The 12797-nt window shown below is 43.8% G+C and overlaps 1 protein-coding gene across 1 annotated transcript; it reads left to right on the top strand.

Annotated features, from left to right (window-relative positions):
* Positions 1 to 17: 17 nt before the first annotated feature.
* On the top strand, positions 18 to 10005 carry Wdr77 (WD repeat domain 77). Its single transcript, XM_048442317.3, has 10 exons — positions 18 to 281; positions 533 to 718; positions 1818 to 1959; positions 2235 to 2284; positions 4699 to 4769; positions 4892 to 4946; positions 5383 to 5454; positions 6099 to 6207; positions 6713 to 6781; positions 7430 to 10005. The coding sequence occupies exons 1-10, from the start codon at positions 167 to 169 to the stop codon at positions 7587 to 7589; spliced, it is 1029 nt and encodes a 342-aa protein (XP_048298274.2). The 5' UTR covers positions 18 to 166; the 3' UTR covers positions 7590 to 10005.
* The last annotated feature ends 2792 nt before the right edge of the window (positions 10006 to 12797 follow it).

Below are 12797 nucleotides of genomic sequence, written 5' to 3'. Positions count from 1 at the left end.
AAGGGCAGAAGGAAAGCGAGCTGGGAGTGCGGACGCGATTCTCGCGAGAAGTAGAGCGAAGGCCTTGGAGAGGGGCGGAGGCGCAGAGGTGCAACACGTGGGGGTTCCGCCAGCGCGGAGTCGGTGTCGTTTAGCTTGGGTCTAGGTTGGAGCTGGAACCGTGGAGATGCGGAAGGAAACCCCACCTCCGCTCGTGCCCCCGGCGGCCCGCGAGTGGAACCTGCCCCCCAATGCTCCCGCCTGCATGGAACGGCAGTTGGAGGCTGCACGGTACCGGTCTGGTGAGCTGAGGTTCCGGGCCTGGAAGCCCCCTTCCCCAGCCCCGGGCGCCCTTTCCCCGGCACTGACCCTGCCAAGTCCACCCAGCGCGTGTGCCCTCGCGTCCCTCCCCGGCGTTCGGGAGCTCCCCAACCCTGCCCCACAAACCTGATCTCAAATCCAGACGCGCCTCGCGTTGGGTTCTATGAGGTTACCATAGAAACGAACCGGGCCTTCCATCTGACACCTTATGACTTCCCTCTCCCCACCGTAGATGGTTCCCTTCTGCTCGGGGCTTCCAGTCTGAGTGGTCGCTGCTGGGCTGGCTCTTTGTGGTTTTTCAAGGATCCGAGTGCGGCCCCCAACGAAGGCTTCTGCTCTGCGGGCGTCCAGACCGAGGCCGGAGTAGCAGACCTCACTTGGGTGGGGGATAAAGGTATCCTAGTGGCTTCAGATTCAGGTGAGTAACCCCCTTCCCTGGAAGGAGGTGATGGGGGGGGTGAATCTTGGACAAGTTAGGGGTGAATATGCTCTAACTACGTTGTGTGCATGTCCGACATTCTCAGAGAATCGACCGTTATATTAAAATTACATTAAATGAAACAAATAAAATTTAGAAGTTGGCGGGAACTGGGCGTGAGTGCTGCTTATCCCAGCAGAAGTAGGCAGAGCTCTGTGATTTGGAGGCCAGCCTCTTATACATAGCGAGTTCCAAGCTATTCAAGACTCCTTAGGGAGACCCTGTCTCATAAATGAAAATAAAAAGATTGATTTTGGGGTCTGGAAAGATGACCTGGTGGTTACAAGTGGTGACTGCTTTTCCAGAGGGCCAAAGTTGGATTCCCAGCACCCGCATGACACTAATCCAGTGCTCTCTTACTTGGTGAATAGACATGAAGACAAAACAACTATACACTTAAAATAAAGATATCTCATTGTGCGCGCGCGCGTATGTGTGTGTGTGTGTGTGTGTGTGTGTGTGTATTTTGTTGTTGTTTTGGATTTTTGAGACAGGGTTTCTCTATGTAGCTCTGGCTGCCCTGGAACTCACTTTGTAGACCAGGCTGGCCTAGAACTCACAGATCCACCTGCCTCTGCCTCGGGAGTGTTGGGATCAAAGGTGTGTGCCAGCATGCCTGTTGTATGTATATTCTTAAATTGTTAGGTAGGGCATGGAAGTTGAAAAGTAGGACATTAGAGATTGAGCCTCTTTGGCATTGCAAGTATTTTTTCAAGTAAAGTATTGCAGGGCATTTTTTTTTCAGGCAATCTACAAATATTAATTAGATAATTGATATATCAATCTCACTTTTTTTTTTTTTCTAGGAGTTTTCCTCACATAGTCTGGGCTGTTGTGAGGAAAGCAGTAAGGTAACATAAAACCAAATGGCCTAGAAGTGAGCTAAGCCCTTTAATGATACGGACTTTGCTTATACAGGAATAACTTCTGTTAGCTCAGTAATAATGCCTGCTTGAGTCTTAGGCATGCATTACCACCTGGGTCTAACCCAGGCTTGGGCTTCCCTCACCTGCATCTCACCCCACTCTATCCTCAACAGGTGCTGTTGAATTGTGGGAGCTAGATGAGAATGAGACGCTTATTGTCAGCAAGTTCTGCAAGTATGAGCATGATGACATTGTGTCTACTGTCACAGTCCTGAGCTCTGGTACACAAGCCGTCAGTGGTAGCAAAGACTTCTGGTGGGTCCCTGCTTTCATTACTCCATCTCTAGGCTTCCTGTGGGTATCATTACTATCCCCTTAGTTTCATTGATTACTGTTTTGGGCTGTTGTTAGAGGCTTGTGAGTAATGGCATGTCTGTTTCCTTTGAGTATTGGTTGGTTTATAAATAAGACGGCAGGAGTCTTGGAGGCAGGTATGGGATATGTTGGTCAAACATGTTCTTGTTTGAGTACATTTTTATGTTGATAGTGTAAGTCAGGGTTCCTTTTTTTTTTTTTTCTTTTTATCATAGCATCAAAATTTGGGACCTGGCTCAGCAGATGTCACTGAATTCATACCGAGGTAAATATACCTTCTTGATTGGTACTGGCTATAGTTATCTTTTATTGTCTCCTTTGGGATCTTTGAACTTTGGATAATAATAATAGTAAGTCTGTGTTCTCTTGGTTGTCTTTTCCTTACCCCCAACTACAGTCAGGTTCCATTATGTGCCACCTGTCTGTTTCTCTGTGTTTTTGTTTGTGTTGATGGCTTCACGACATTTTGGCCACATATTGCTGTGAAACACTATGATTAAGGCAACTTGTAGGAAAAAGCATTTAGTTGAAGGCTTGCTTACAGTTTCAGAGGGTTACTTCATGACCATCATCATGAGAAGAATGGGAACAGGCAGGCAGGCAGTCGTGGTGATGGAGCAGTAGCTAAGAGCTTACCTCCCAATTCACAAGCGTGTGCAGAAAGATGATAGTAAGCCGGCCTGGCTTTGTGGGCTTTTGAAACCTCAAAGCCCACCCTCAGTGACACACCTCCTCCAACAAGGCTACACCCCCAATCCTTCCTAAGTAGTCCACCAATTGGGAGTCAAACGTTTAAACCTCAGTGGCCAACAGCCCCTATCTTATACTCAGGGTTCATCAGTCTCCATTTTAGTCAGTCCCCTTCCTGCCTGTTTCTTACATCCCATTTGTCATCAAGCTTTAGCAGTAGACAGTCTCCCTCATCTCTCCACCTGTAATCTTTAACTCTTGGTTCTTCATTGGTTTCTTGTAAGCTACAGGTCAAGATCCCACTTTCTAGTTGGCATTAAAGCTTTATCCTGACAATAAACTGTTCTCCAGCTTAATCCAGACACCGTAGAGCCTTGTTCTCAGAGAATAAGCCCTGGGACTTCTGCATATGTGTGACTATTGCTTGCACGTGGAGGCCAGAGATCAACTTTGGAGATGCCTCCTTTGGTTTCTGAGACTGATTCTCTCACATGGAGCTCACAGATGAGGCAAGACTGACTAGCCAGGGAGCCACAAGGGTGCTCTTGTCTCTGGCTCCCCAATGCTGGGATAACACGTGCCACCATACTTGCTTGGCTTTTTACATGCATTCTGGGGTTGAATTTAGGTCTTCCTTCTGATGTGGAAAACATTTTACTGACTGAGCCATCTCTCCTGCCCAAGACTTAAGAACCTAACTTTTGAATTTTCACTACTATAAAACATCTTTTCTGGGCATTTCACCACTTTCTTTAATGTTCTTCTATTTGCTTCATTAATAGAACCATTAGTTGACTTTATTTTGGTAGCAATTCTTTATGAATTTTGAATTCATAAAGACGGATTCTAGAGTGAGGATAGAAGGATGAGGGTGGTTTAATCCTTAAGATAGAACAATTTTGGGTGCTCTAAAAGGACTGGTTAAATGACCTCAATGGTTTCTTCAGCCTTTAGCTAATTTGTAGCAATGATTTTTTTCCCCCCTGCATGTAGGCCTCCTAAAAGAATTTAAAAGCTATACCCTCCCATACATTTAAAAATTGTTAATGAAAAGATTTAAGTAGGGCAGGTGAGATGACTTTGTGGGTGAAGATACTTGCTGCCAAACTTGGAATCCTGTTTGGATTCCGCTTGGTGGAAGAACGGAGCTGACTCCTACAAGCTGTCCTCTGATCTCCATGAGTGCTGTGGTACCTGCACACACATACACAATTGATGAATGAGTGTTTCTCCATGAGTGCTGTGGTACATGTGCACACATACACAATTGATAAATGAGTATTTCTTAAAAATAACATAGTTGCCAAGAAGTTACTATTTTGCCATGTTTCTAGAAACTTTACAAATATCCCAATAATGAAAACCAATGTGCATTGTAGCAGCCTTAGATTTCTCTTTCTCTCAGGAAAAGTCCAGCTTGCTGTATTAATCCAGATAAGCTAATTGGTTGTGCTCTTGGGACAACAGCCATTTCACTCTTGAGTTTTCACGTTAGAAATGGAGAGGCAAGTCAGAGCGCTGGCCTTGTATTTGTGGGGTGACTGAGACAGGGTCACTCCCTTCGCTGAGTCCTCCCAGGAGCCCCCTTTTCTCTTTGACTCTTAATTTGAGAGCCTTAGGTTTTCAGGCTCTGAACACTGGCGTATCCATGCAGGACCTGGCTGGAAAGGAGGTAACTGTTGCCCCTAGAAAGTGGGAGAAGGGTGATGGAAAAGTACAGGCAGGTCAGTCTTAGGGGAAAGCATATAAGAAAATCGGGTTGCTTAAAATGTGCTGTACTCCTCTCCTGTCCTTACTAAACCTGGAATTGAACTTCATTGTCTCTGCCAATTCATTATTTCCCCCAGCTTTTTCAGGTTTTTATAACGACCAGCTTCTCCTGTGGTGGTTGTTCTGGTTTATAATCTGTCATGATATTTACAAAGTTATACAATAAACGTAGGCCTATTTCTTACATTCTCCTTTCTCTGCCATGTTTCTCCTTTGCAGCTCATGCAGGACCGGTCACGTGTGTTGCTGCCTCTCCCCACAAGGACTCTGTGTTTCTTTCATGCAGTGAGGTGAGATCCAGTCGTTTCTTTCCAACCACAGCTGAGCTTTAATAGGCCCAACCCCTGCTGTGGAGACTGGCCAGCAGCTGTTCTTTTGGATTATGAAACCCTTTTTCTGTTTCTCTTCCTAGGACAGTAGAATTTTGCTCTGGGATACCCGCTGTCCCAAGCCAGCATCACAGATAGGTGAGTCTGAGACCAGTGATGAGGAGAAAATGGTAATAGCATCCCACTTGGAAGAGGCTTTCTTTGCCCTGAGTCAGCAGAGTTGCCAGATGCCCACCCTCTGTGGCGTCATTTTCTGTCACTGAGATTCTGCTGACCATAGTGCAGCATGTACCAAGAGGAAGGGCTAGCTCCTGGGTGGGTGGTTTTCTCTTCAAACAGACAAAAGGACTAGGGCTATTATTGTTAGGCATTGTGGCTTAAATGTGAGCCTTCAAATGACTGGAGAGTGATGGATAGATGTGGGTTCTGAGACTCAGGGATGGAGACATGCATGGCTGCCATAACAGCATTGAAGAAACCCAGTGAAAGTGTTCCCAGGACTTCATGACTTCTTGAAAAACTGCTTCTTCTAGGTGTGGCTCTTGTTCCAAACCGCTCTTTTTTTCCTTTCTAGGCTGTAATGCCTCTGGATACCTTCCTACCTCCCTGGCTTGGCATCCTCAGCAGAGTGAAGTCTTTGTCTTTGGTAAGGCAGCATGGCATCTTGACTCTTAGAATGGGGAGGAGGAGAAAGTGCTGCCTTCACGGTGTGCATGCTCTTGTCAGTACACTTAGGCACTACATGAATTGTGCCAGTTTTGTTTAGCTTTGGAGAACATATTTTTTTTCCCTAGTTGATTTGATTCCTCATTGTTCCAGCTCTCCTATTCTGGGCATGGTTAGAAATCAGTGAGCCGCTTAGCAAGCAGCTTGCTCTTAGGGAATTATGGTCTGCTGTGGGTGTGGCTGCATATAGTAATAGCTTGTAGTTAAAGTAATAACTTTATCCAGTAATTGTCACAGTCACGCAGTGACTTACTGGTCGTGCCTTGCAAAAGGAAACTGGTGCTCAGATGGCGAATTTGTCCATATCTTGAGGAACTAGGATTCTTTCAAATCCAGGTCTGACCGATATCAAAGCCTATGTGGTTTTTGTTTGTTGTTGTTGTTAAGACAGGGTCTTAGCTCTGGCTATCCTGGAACTTGGTGTGTAGACCAGTCTGGCCTTGAACTCATGGAGATCTTCCAGCTGGCCTCTGCCTCCTGCATACTAGGATTAAAAACCTACTTGACCGTGCACAGCCAGAAGTATATGTTCTTAACCACTGCAATATGCTGTTTCCTCTACAGGTGATGAGAATGGATCTGTCTCCCTTGTGGACACCAAGAATGCAAGCTGTACCCTCAGCTCAGCTGTGCACTCCCAGTGTGTCACTAGACTGGTGTTCTCTCCACACAGGTACTGTTTGTCACCAGGGACCTAGAAGCAATGCTTGGGGACAATGGTGAAGGAGTAGGAATGGAGTGATAAGGGATGTAACTATTGGTAAAGCATTTGTTCCTTAGATGGGAAGTCCTCTAGCCTGGTTTTCCTAACTAGTCAGTGTAGTCGTTATTAGGGTTGTGTAGTCTGAAAACAGCCAAAATTGATGCCATTCCTGTTCAACCCAGCTTGACCAATATAGTAGGCTTCTGGCACCATGTGGTTGAGAGCCTGATTCTGGATAATTGCTAATGTAGAGAGGGACCCATTGGGGTAGTTGGATGCCAGGATGGTTTCTGTGAGCACTGACTTTCCTCTATTTTTCTTAGAAGTGTAATGGCACCAAGACCTTATCCCAAAGTGGGCATCAGGCTGCCTTCTGCCCTGGCTCAGTTTATGATGGGGTTGGGGCTGGCCCAGTCAGATTTTGTTTGTGGTATCTGTGGCCTTTATCTTCTCTTCCCTTTGTGCCCTCCCCTAGTGTTCCCTTTCTGGCCTCTCTCAGTGAAGACTGCTCACTTGCTGTGCTGGATTCAAGCCTTTCTGAGATGTAAGTTTGAAGTAGAATTCCATGATCGGGGGTGTCAGGGATGCAGACCAATGGGCAAGCAGGTCTGTTTTCCTTTGCTGGGTCTGGAGAAATGGCTCAGCAGTTGAGAACACTTCCTTTTGTTCCCAGCATCCAAGTCTTATACGCCTCTGACTTCTCACACATTATTAAAAATAAAAATAAATGGAAGAAAATTCTCCATTTTTGTCTGTAGAGGGTTTACCCCCAGCACCCAAAGAATTCTCTCCATTTGTGTCTTGTGTCTGCAGAGCCTGAGCCCTGGAAGTGTCTGATTTAGGCTAAGTCTAGCTAGCATTCCAGCTTCACATAGGGAACCGCTTCTGTGAAGTGGAACCTGCTGTAGAGTGGAAGGCACTGGGTGGAAGACCTGGGTCTGCATCTTTCTTTGCTAGGATTTCCTGCCTAGATGTGGATATATCACTTCCTTGCTGCTCTGCCCACTATTTCTTCACCTAGGAAAGTAGATCGGATTGGATGATTGAACAGCCACTGTCCTGGTGATGAGGCTGCACAGATGTTCAAATGTTTCAAAAATGTGTTCTAGTTATGTTAGGTTTTCTTTCTGTCTTCTCACCTGGATTTTTGTCTCGCCTCTTACCACACCCTATATCCCCTTCTTTGTTTTAGGTTTAGAAGTCGAGCCCACAGAGACTTCGTGAGAGATGCTACGTGGTCTCCACTCAACCACTCCCTCCTTACCACGGTTGGCTGGGACCATCAGGTCATCCACCATGTTGTGCCCATAGAGCCGCTCCCAGCCCCGGGACCTGAGAATGTTGCGGAGTAGAATGGATTTCAGAAAACAAGCGCTCTACTCATAAGAATCTACTTGCTTGCCCTTGCCTTCCAGTTGTGAGAGCACAGGAGCCTTGGAGAGCATGTTTACTCCCCAGTCCTGTGTAGTAACTAGGCAGATTCTCAGCCTAAGGGAGGCTGCAGCCCGTGTGACTAGGAGGAAAACTCCTTTATAGATGGATGTATGTGTGAGTACAAGCATATGAGTGTATTGAGTAGTTTGGGGCGGGGAAATCATCCGTCAGCTTTCCCAAAGCAATGCTCTTTATTCCCCACAAAGTGACCAGAAGCTTTCATGTTTCTCAAGTCCAAGAATTGGCTATATTGTTTGGGTTATGAAATGTGGGTATTCCTAGATTTTCTGATGCAGAGATGGGGTAACTTATTTTTATATACATTTAATAATTCATTATTAAGGGAAATACTTCCATTCACAGAAGTTCAGCCCAGTGTTCCTTGAGAAGACACAGGAAATACCCCAAATTTCTGTTAAAGTGAATCAACTTTATTTTTCGGGTGAATAAATTTAGCTGTTGGAATGTAGTTCTTGTTCACCCTTTGCCCTCCTTCTGCTGTATGAGAGATATGAGTGTTTTCCTGTCCTAAATTTCACAGAAAGTTTTAGGGACGATGAGCGCTTAAAGGTGTTTCAGTGAATTCAGAAAACTGACTTGGTTTGTTACAGAGAAATCTTTGTCATTTTTTTTCTACTTAAAGATTTCCTGAGGCCTGATGACCTCTGGGCACCTTCCTCTGGAGATGTGAAGTCTAAATGCTGTATTTGTGGACTCCTAAGATTTGAGATCTAGTATAGGGAAACTCAGAAATGCTGAAAGGTGAAATAAAGACCTTCATCATTGGCCTTTTCCCTACCTAAGCTGTTATTTTTTTACCTGCTTCAGTTAGGTGAGTCACCAGAGTGTCAGTCTTACTGCCCAGTGTCTGTTTTCCACCATTCCCAAAGCAGCTAGTTAAAAAGAACTTAAACATGTATTTATACTTGCTCTTGGTCTAGCCACTCCAGAGTGTTGATAAATACTGATTATATTGGAACTTAGGATTTGGTTATATACTATTAAATTACGGGGAAAGAATCAGATGGGTAGGTGGACTCACTTTATGCTGCTCAGCTTGTGTTTGTGGTCACCTAGGGAAAAAGAGCAGACAGTACATTTATATGGCCTGTTTCTTGGGCTTAAGACTGATGGTGGTGGGTAGGACTTTAAAGAAATAAGATTTAAAAAGTGACAACCAAAGAAGAGAAACAAGTTTTTGAAGAACTGTTACAGCTTGTCATTGTTTAGAAATGAAGAGTAGGGTGGATAAGAGCACGTTCTAATGCTCCAGAGAGCCTAAGTTTGATTCCCAGGCTCATGACCACCTTAACTCCAGATCAGGTGCCTCTGGCCTCCAGAGGCCCATCACTTACATGCACATAAAAGTCTTTTAGAAGTTTCCTTTTAGGCCTGTATTAATAAAAAGTAGTTCACATTGATTAATACTTGTCACAGATGTATGAACCTCAGTCAAAGCCACAAATAATGACCAGCATAATTTTTGAGTGATTGTATATTATGAGTAAAGAAGATAGTTCAAAATAAAAGACCTGGAAATAACCAGGACTGTGGCTGGAGTTGCAGCAGGTCATTCATTGTCTGAAGAATTGTTCCAGTCCTGCAAGGCCCAGTGGCTGGGAACAATGGAGGCATTTTGCTTGTTGAAAAACAGTTTGATTCAGGTTACTGTTACTGTTCAAATGTCTCAACACAAGTGACTGCATTTCCTCAGCCACTGTCAAACTGCTGACCCACTGTGGTCTGAGACAACCTGGAGTGAGTTTTTGGGATGTGAAACACTGAAGGTCTGTATAGTCCTGGGTGACATCAGACATCACTGATTCTTTAGGTATCTCACTGTAGAACAGATGGTCCCTGGTGCTTTAGTAAAGAGCCATGTGGACATTTCTTGTAGCTTACTGTCACAGCTTCAAAAATACCCAAAGTCAGGGGCAGAAGATTGTTTAGTGGGGTAAAAGTGCCATCAAATCTGACGGCCTGAGTTCAGTCTCTGCTACCCACATGGTGAAAGGACTGTACTACTCAGCAAGTTGTCCTCTGCCCACCTATCTGCACATAAAGAATGTACCCCAAACTCAAACTGCTTTGGGCATCTATATCTTTAGTTTATAAGGAAGGGCAGGACATTGGGGAAGAGGACTGTGTTCTAAAACTCATCAACTTTAGAGGACGTCATGACATTGCTGTTTCTAAACAGGAGAGTAAAGATACTGGTTTTTAAAAGGTACTGGATTTGGACAGAATGAGTGATGTCCTGTATTTTCTTTGTGTTTTGATAATTGTTTGCCTTAGCTTTGAGTTCACCAAATAAATGTGAATAGAAAAAGACAATATACTAATTTGCGTGAGCGTGTGTGTATATCGTGACGGTTTGGAGCATGTAAACAAAGTCCATGTGTGGGAGAAGATAAGAGAATTTGTATCTAGTCAGCCTTTTGTAGTGAGTTGCTAATTGCCAATGTGGATAATACTGGGGGAAAATTCAGAACCAGTAAATTGCTTTTGTTGGGGGAAAGCAAGCACCAGTCTCAGAAATTCTCTCCAGAACTTCATCTCTAGTCTGCACAACTGTTGGGAAGTGAGCAAGGCAAGTAAACCACTGTTGAATATCCAAACATTTCCTTGTGAGGTTTTCACGACTGTTAGGCTTTGGGCTTCCTATGGAAGCATGGATGTTTTAATCTTTACTGTGTGGTAATAGGACAGGTACACCCAAAAGGGACTGAAGGAGGAAAGAACTTCTGAAAGGGAGGAATAACTGGTAAGTTGCACAGAACACAATGTGTGGTCCTACAGTCATAGCTTATGTTTAATTTGGTCTTCCACTCATGTGATTGATTTACTGTTGTTCTTTGTGTCAGGGATAGACCATCAAAATTCAAAAGCTCAGTAGTAGAATTTAGTCCCTAACATGGTTCTGGTAGAAACCAGCCAATATCATTGGTTGGAAAGTCACTCATGATAACAGATTTCATTTCATTTGTCCCTGTGATGTTAAAGTGCCAGATTCTAAACAAGCATTTTATTGTAGAGGCATTGTTCTAAAAGAAGAATTAGTTTCAAATGTAAAGTTTCCACTTTGGTAGTAGTTCTCCCTTGGATTCTCAGCATTGCAGTGAAGATTGGACCTGGGAATACATTGTATGTCTACAAGCTAAATTATGTTCAGGTTCTACACACTACAATTTTTCATGGCATTGGCTAGGCTTAGAAATATTAAGCTGAGTATGCCTGGTTTCCTTGGTTGTGCGTTTTCTCATTCCTAAGGCAGATGGCTTAACTTTTGAATCTGAGGTAGTCATGAGTCCTTCAGTAAAGAACTCACATCATCAAAACAAAGTAAGAAACAGTTGCTTAACTTTTAAATCCAGTTTTATATAAGTAGTGGCATACTCTCAAACATGGAGTAAAAGACTCAGGAGGCAGAGGCAGGAGGATCTCTGTGAGTTTGAGGCTAACTTGGTCTGCAAGAGCTAGTTCCAGGACAGGCTCCAAAGCTACAGAGAAACCCTGTCTCAAAAAAAAAAAAGAAGAAGAAGAAGGAACGTGATCTATGAAAACATTTGCTTTATGTGATTAATACACGTGTTCTAATACAGAAACATTCAATATGAAGATAAAAGCCTGCGTGTTTAACAATACTGGGAAATAGCCTTCACTTCAAAGATGAGGTAATTGGCTAGAAACTGAAACACGGACAATATTAGGGATTTTGTTCTTTCACACAACTGATTTACTTTAAACATGCTTCTGTGATTCCTCTACAGTGTCAAAAGGTTTTAGTCAAATGCTTTGCTCAAAGGACTTCACATCCTTGTTCTTGCCTTCATCTCCATTAGTCTAATGAAATAGGAGAGAGGTCATGCTGCTTTTGGAAATTCATCAGTTACCCAAGTATCATACATTAGTAAATATCTTTCCGCATAGGAATAGACTAAGCATAAAGAAATATATTCTAAATGCCCGTGGGTGTTTCACATAAGCATTGGCTGGTTTGGTTTTAAAGCAAGAACTGACAGAATAAGATTGTGAACAAACAGATTGGTACAGCACACTGATAATTTAATTCTTATTTAACATGTGGTTATATATACACCATGTATAAGGTGTTTGGAATGGTCACTCCTGAATTAGGCAGAGGTCAATGCTGGCAACCATTGTTATTGTTCTGTCTTATCTGTCTCAGCATCATAGCTCCTCATGTGGATGTGGGGAGATGAGGTACAACCTGTAGGCAGCCTGTTCTGGCAGCAGTGTGATTTGAAGGGCACAAGGGCATCTCAGCCCTGCAGAAAGGTAGGAGTCACAGTGGAGGAAGGTTCAGAAGTAAAGGTCAGCATTTCTTAAGGTCTTAAAAGGGAACCATTAGAGCTTCAGGACAAGATAGCCTGACAAGATTGAGGCCCCAGAAACAAACTGTAGTTCCAATAATTTATAGATCAGGTTGCAAAGTTAAAGACCCAATAACAAGAATATCCGTGTGCCCTAGCACATGAGTAGTGACTGGGAAACGAAAGCATGGTCATTAGAGCTGAACTTCTGATTTAGGTTAGCAGTAGCCCAAGGAGTGGAAGTTATGTGAAGCAAGGGACCCCAGGGACGATACAGTGCAGGAAGGAAGGGGCCCTGGAGTCTGATAATAAAGTCCATGCTTTCTCACTGCAATCTGTTGCTTTCCAAACACACACTCCTGGTTTAAAAATTAAGAGTTTCGTGTTTATTCATCTCATAAATGAAGGACAAATGTTCAGCAGACTTGATCACTGGGCACTGTGATTTCTCTGAATCCATCCCATTGAGAACGGCTTAGCATCTCCTATGCATACACAGCAGAATCTGTCTCAGAGGGCACACAGTCTGAGACCATCTGGAACAGAGAAAGGGAAAGAAATCGGATGGATCAAAGCAACATTTGATGTACAGACTTAAAAAAATTTTTGCATTGTTGTTGCATTTCTTTAAAATTGGCTCCTGGGTGTCCATAATCGTATTCCTATCCCTGAGGCTCAGGTCCCATTCTCATGGTTGCCTCATACACTTGCCCAAATATTTTCTTACAAAGTTTCAGGGTTCTTTTTGTTTTCCCGCTGAGAAAGTAATGGGTCTATCAGCTCCAGGCCCAT

This window comes from Myodes glareolus, chromosome 17 (genome assembly GCF_982192425.1).
Source record: "Myodes glareolus chromosome 17, mMyoGla1.1, whole genome shotgun sequence".
Taxonomy (NCBI): domain Eukaryota; kingdom Metazoa; phylum Chordata; class Mammalia; order Rodentia; family Cricetidae; genus Myodes; species Myodes glareolus.
Note: the sequence above shows the minus strand (reverse complement) of the source record. Positions and strands in the feature narration are given on the sequence as shown.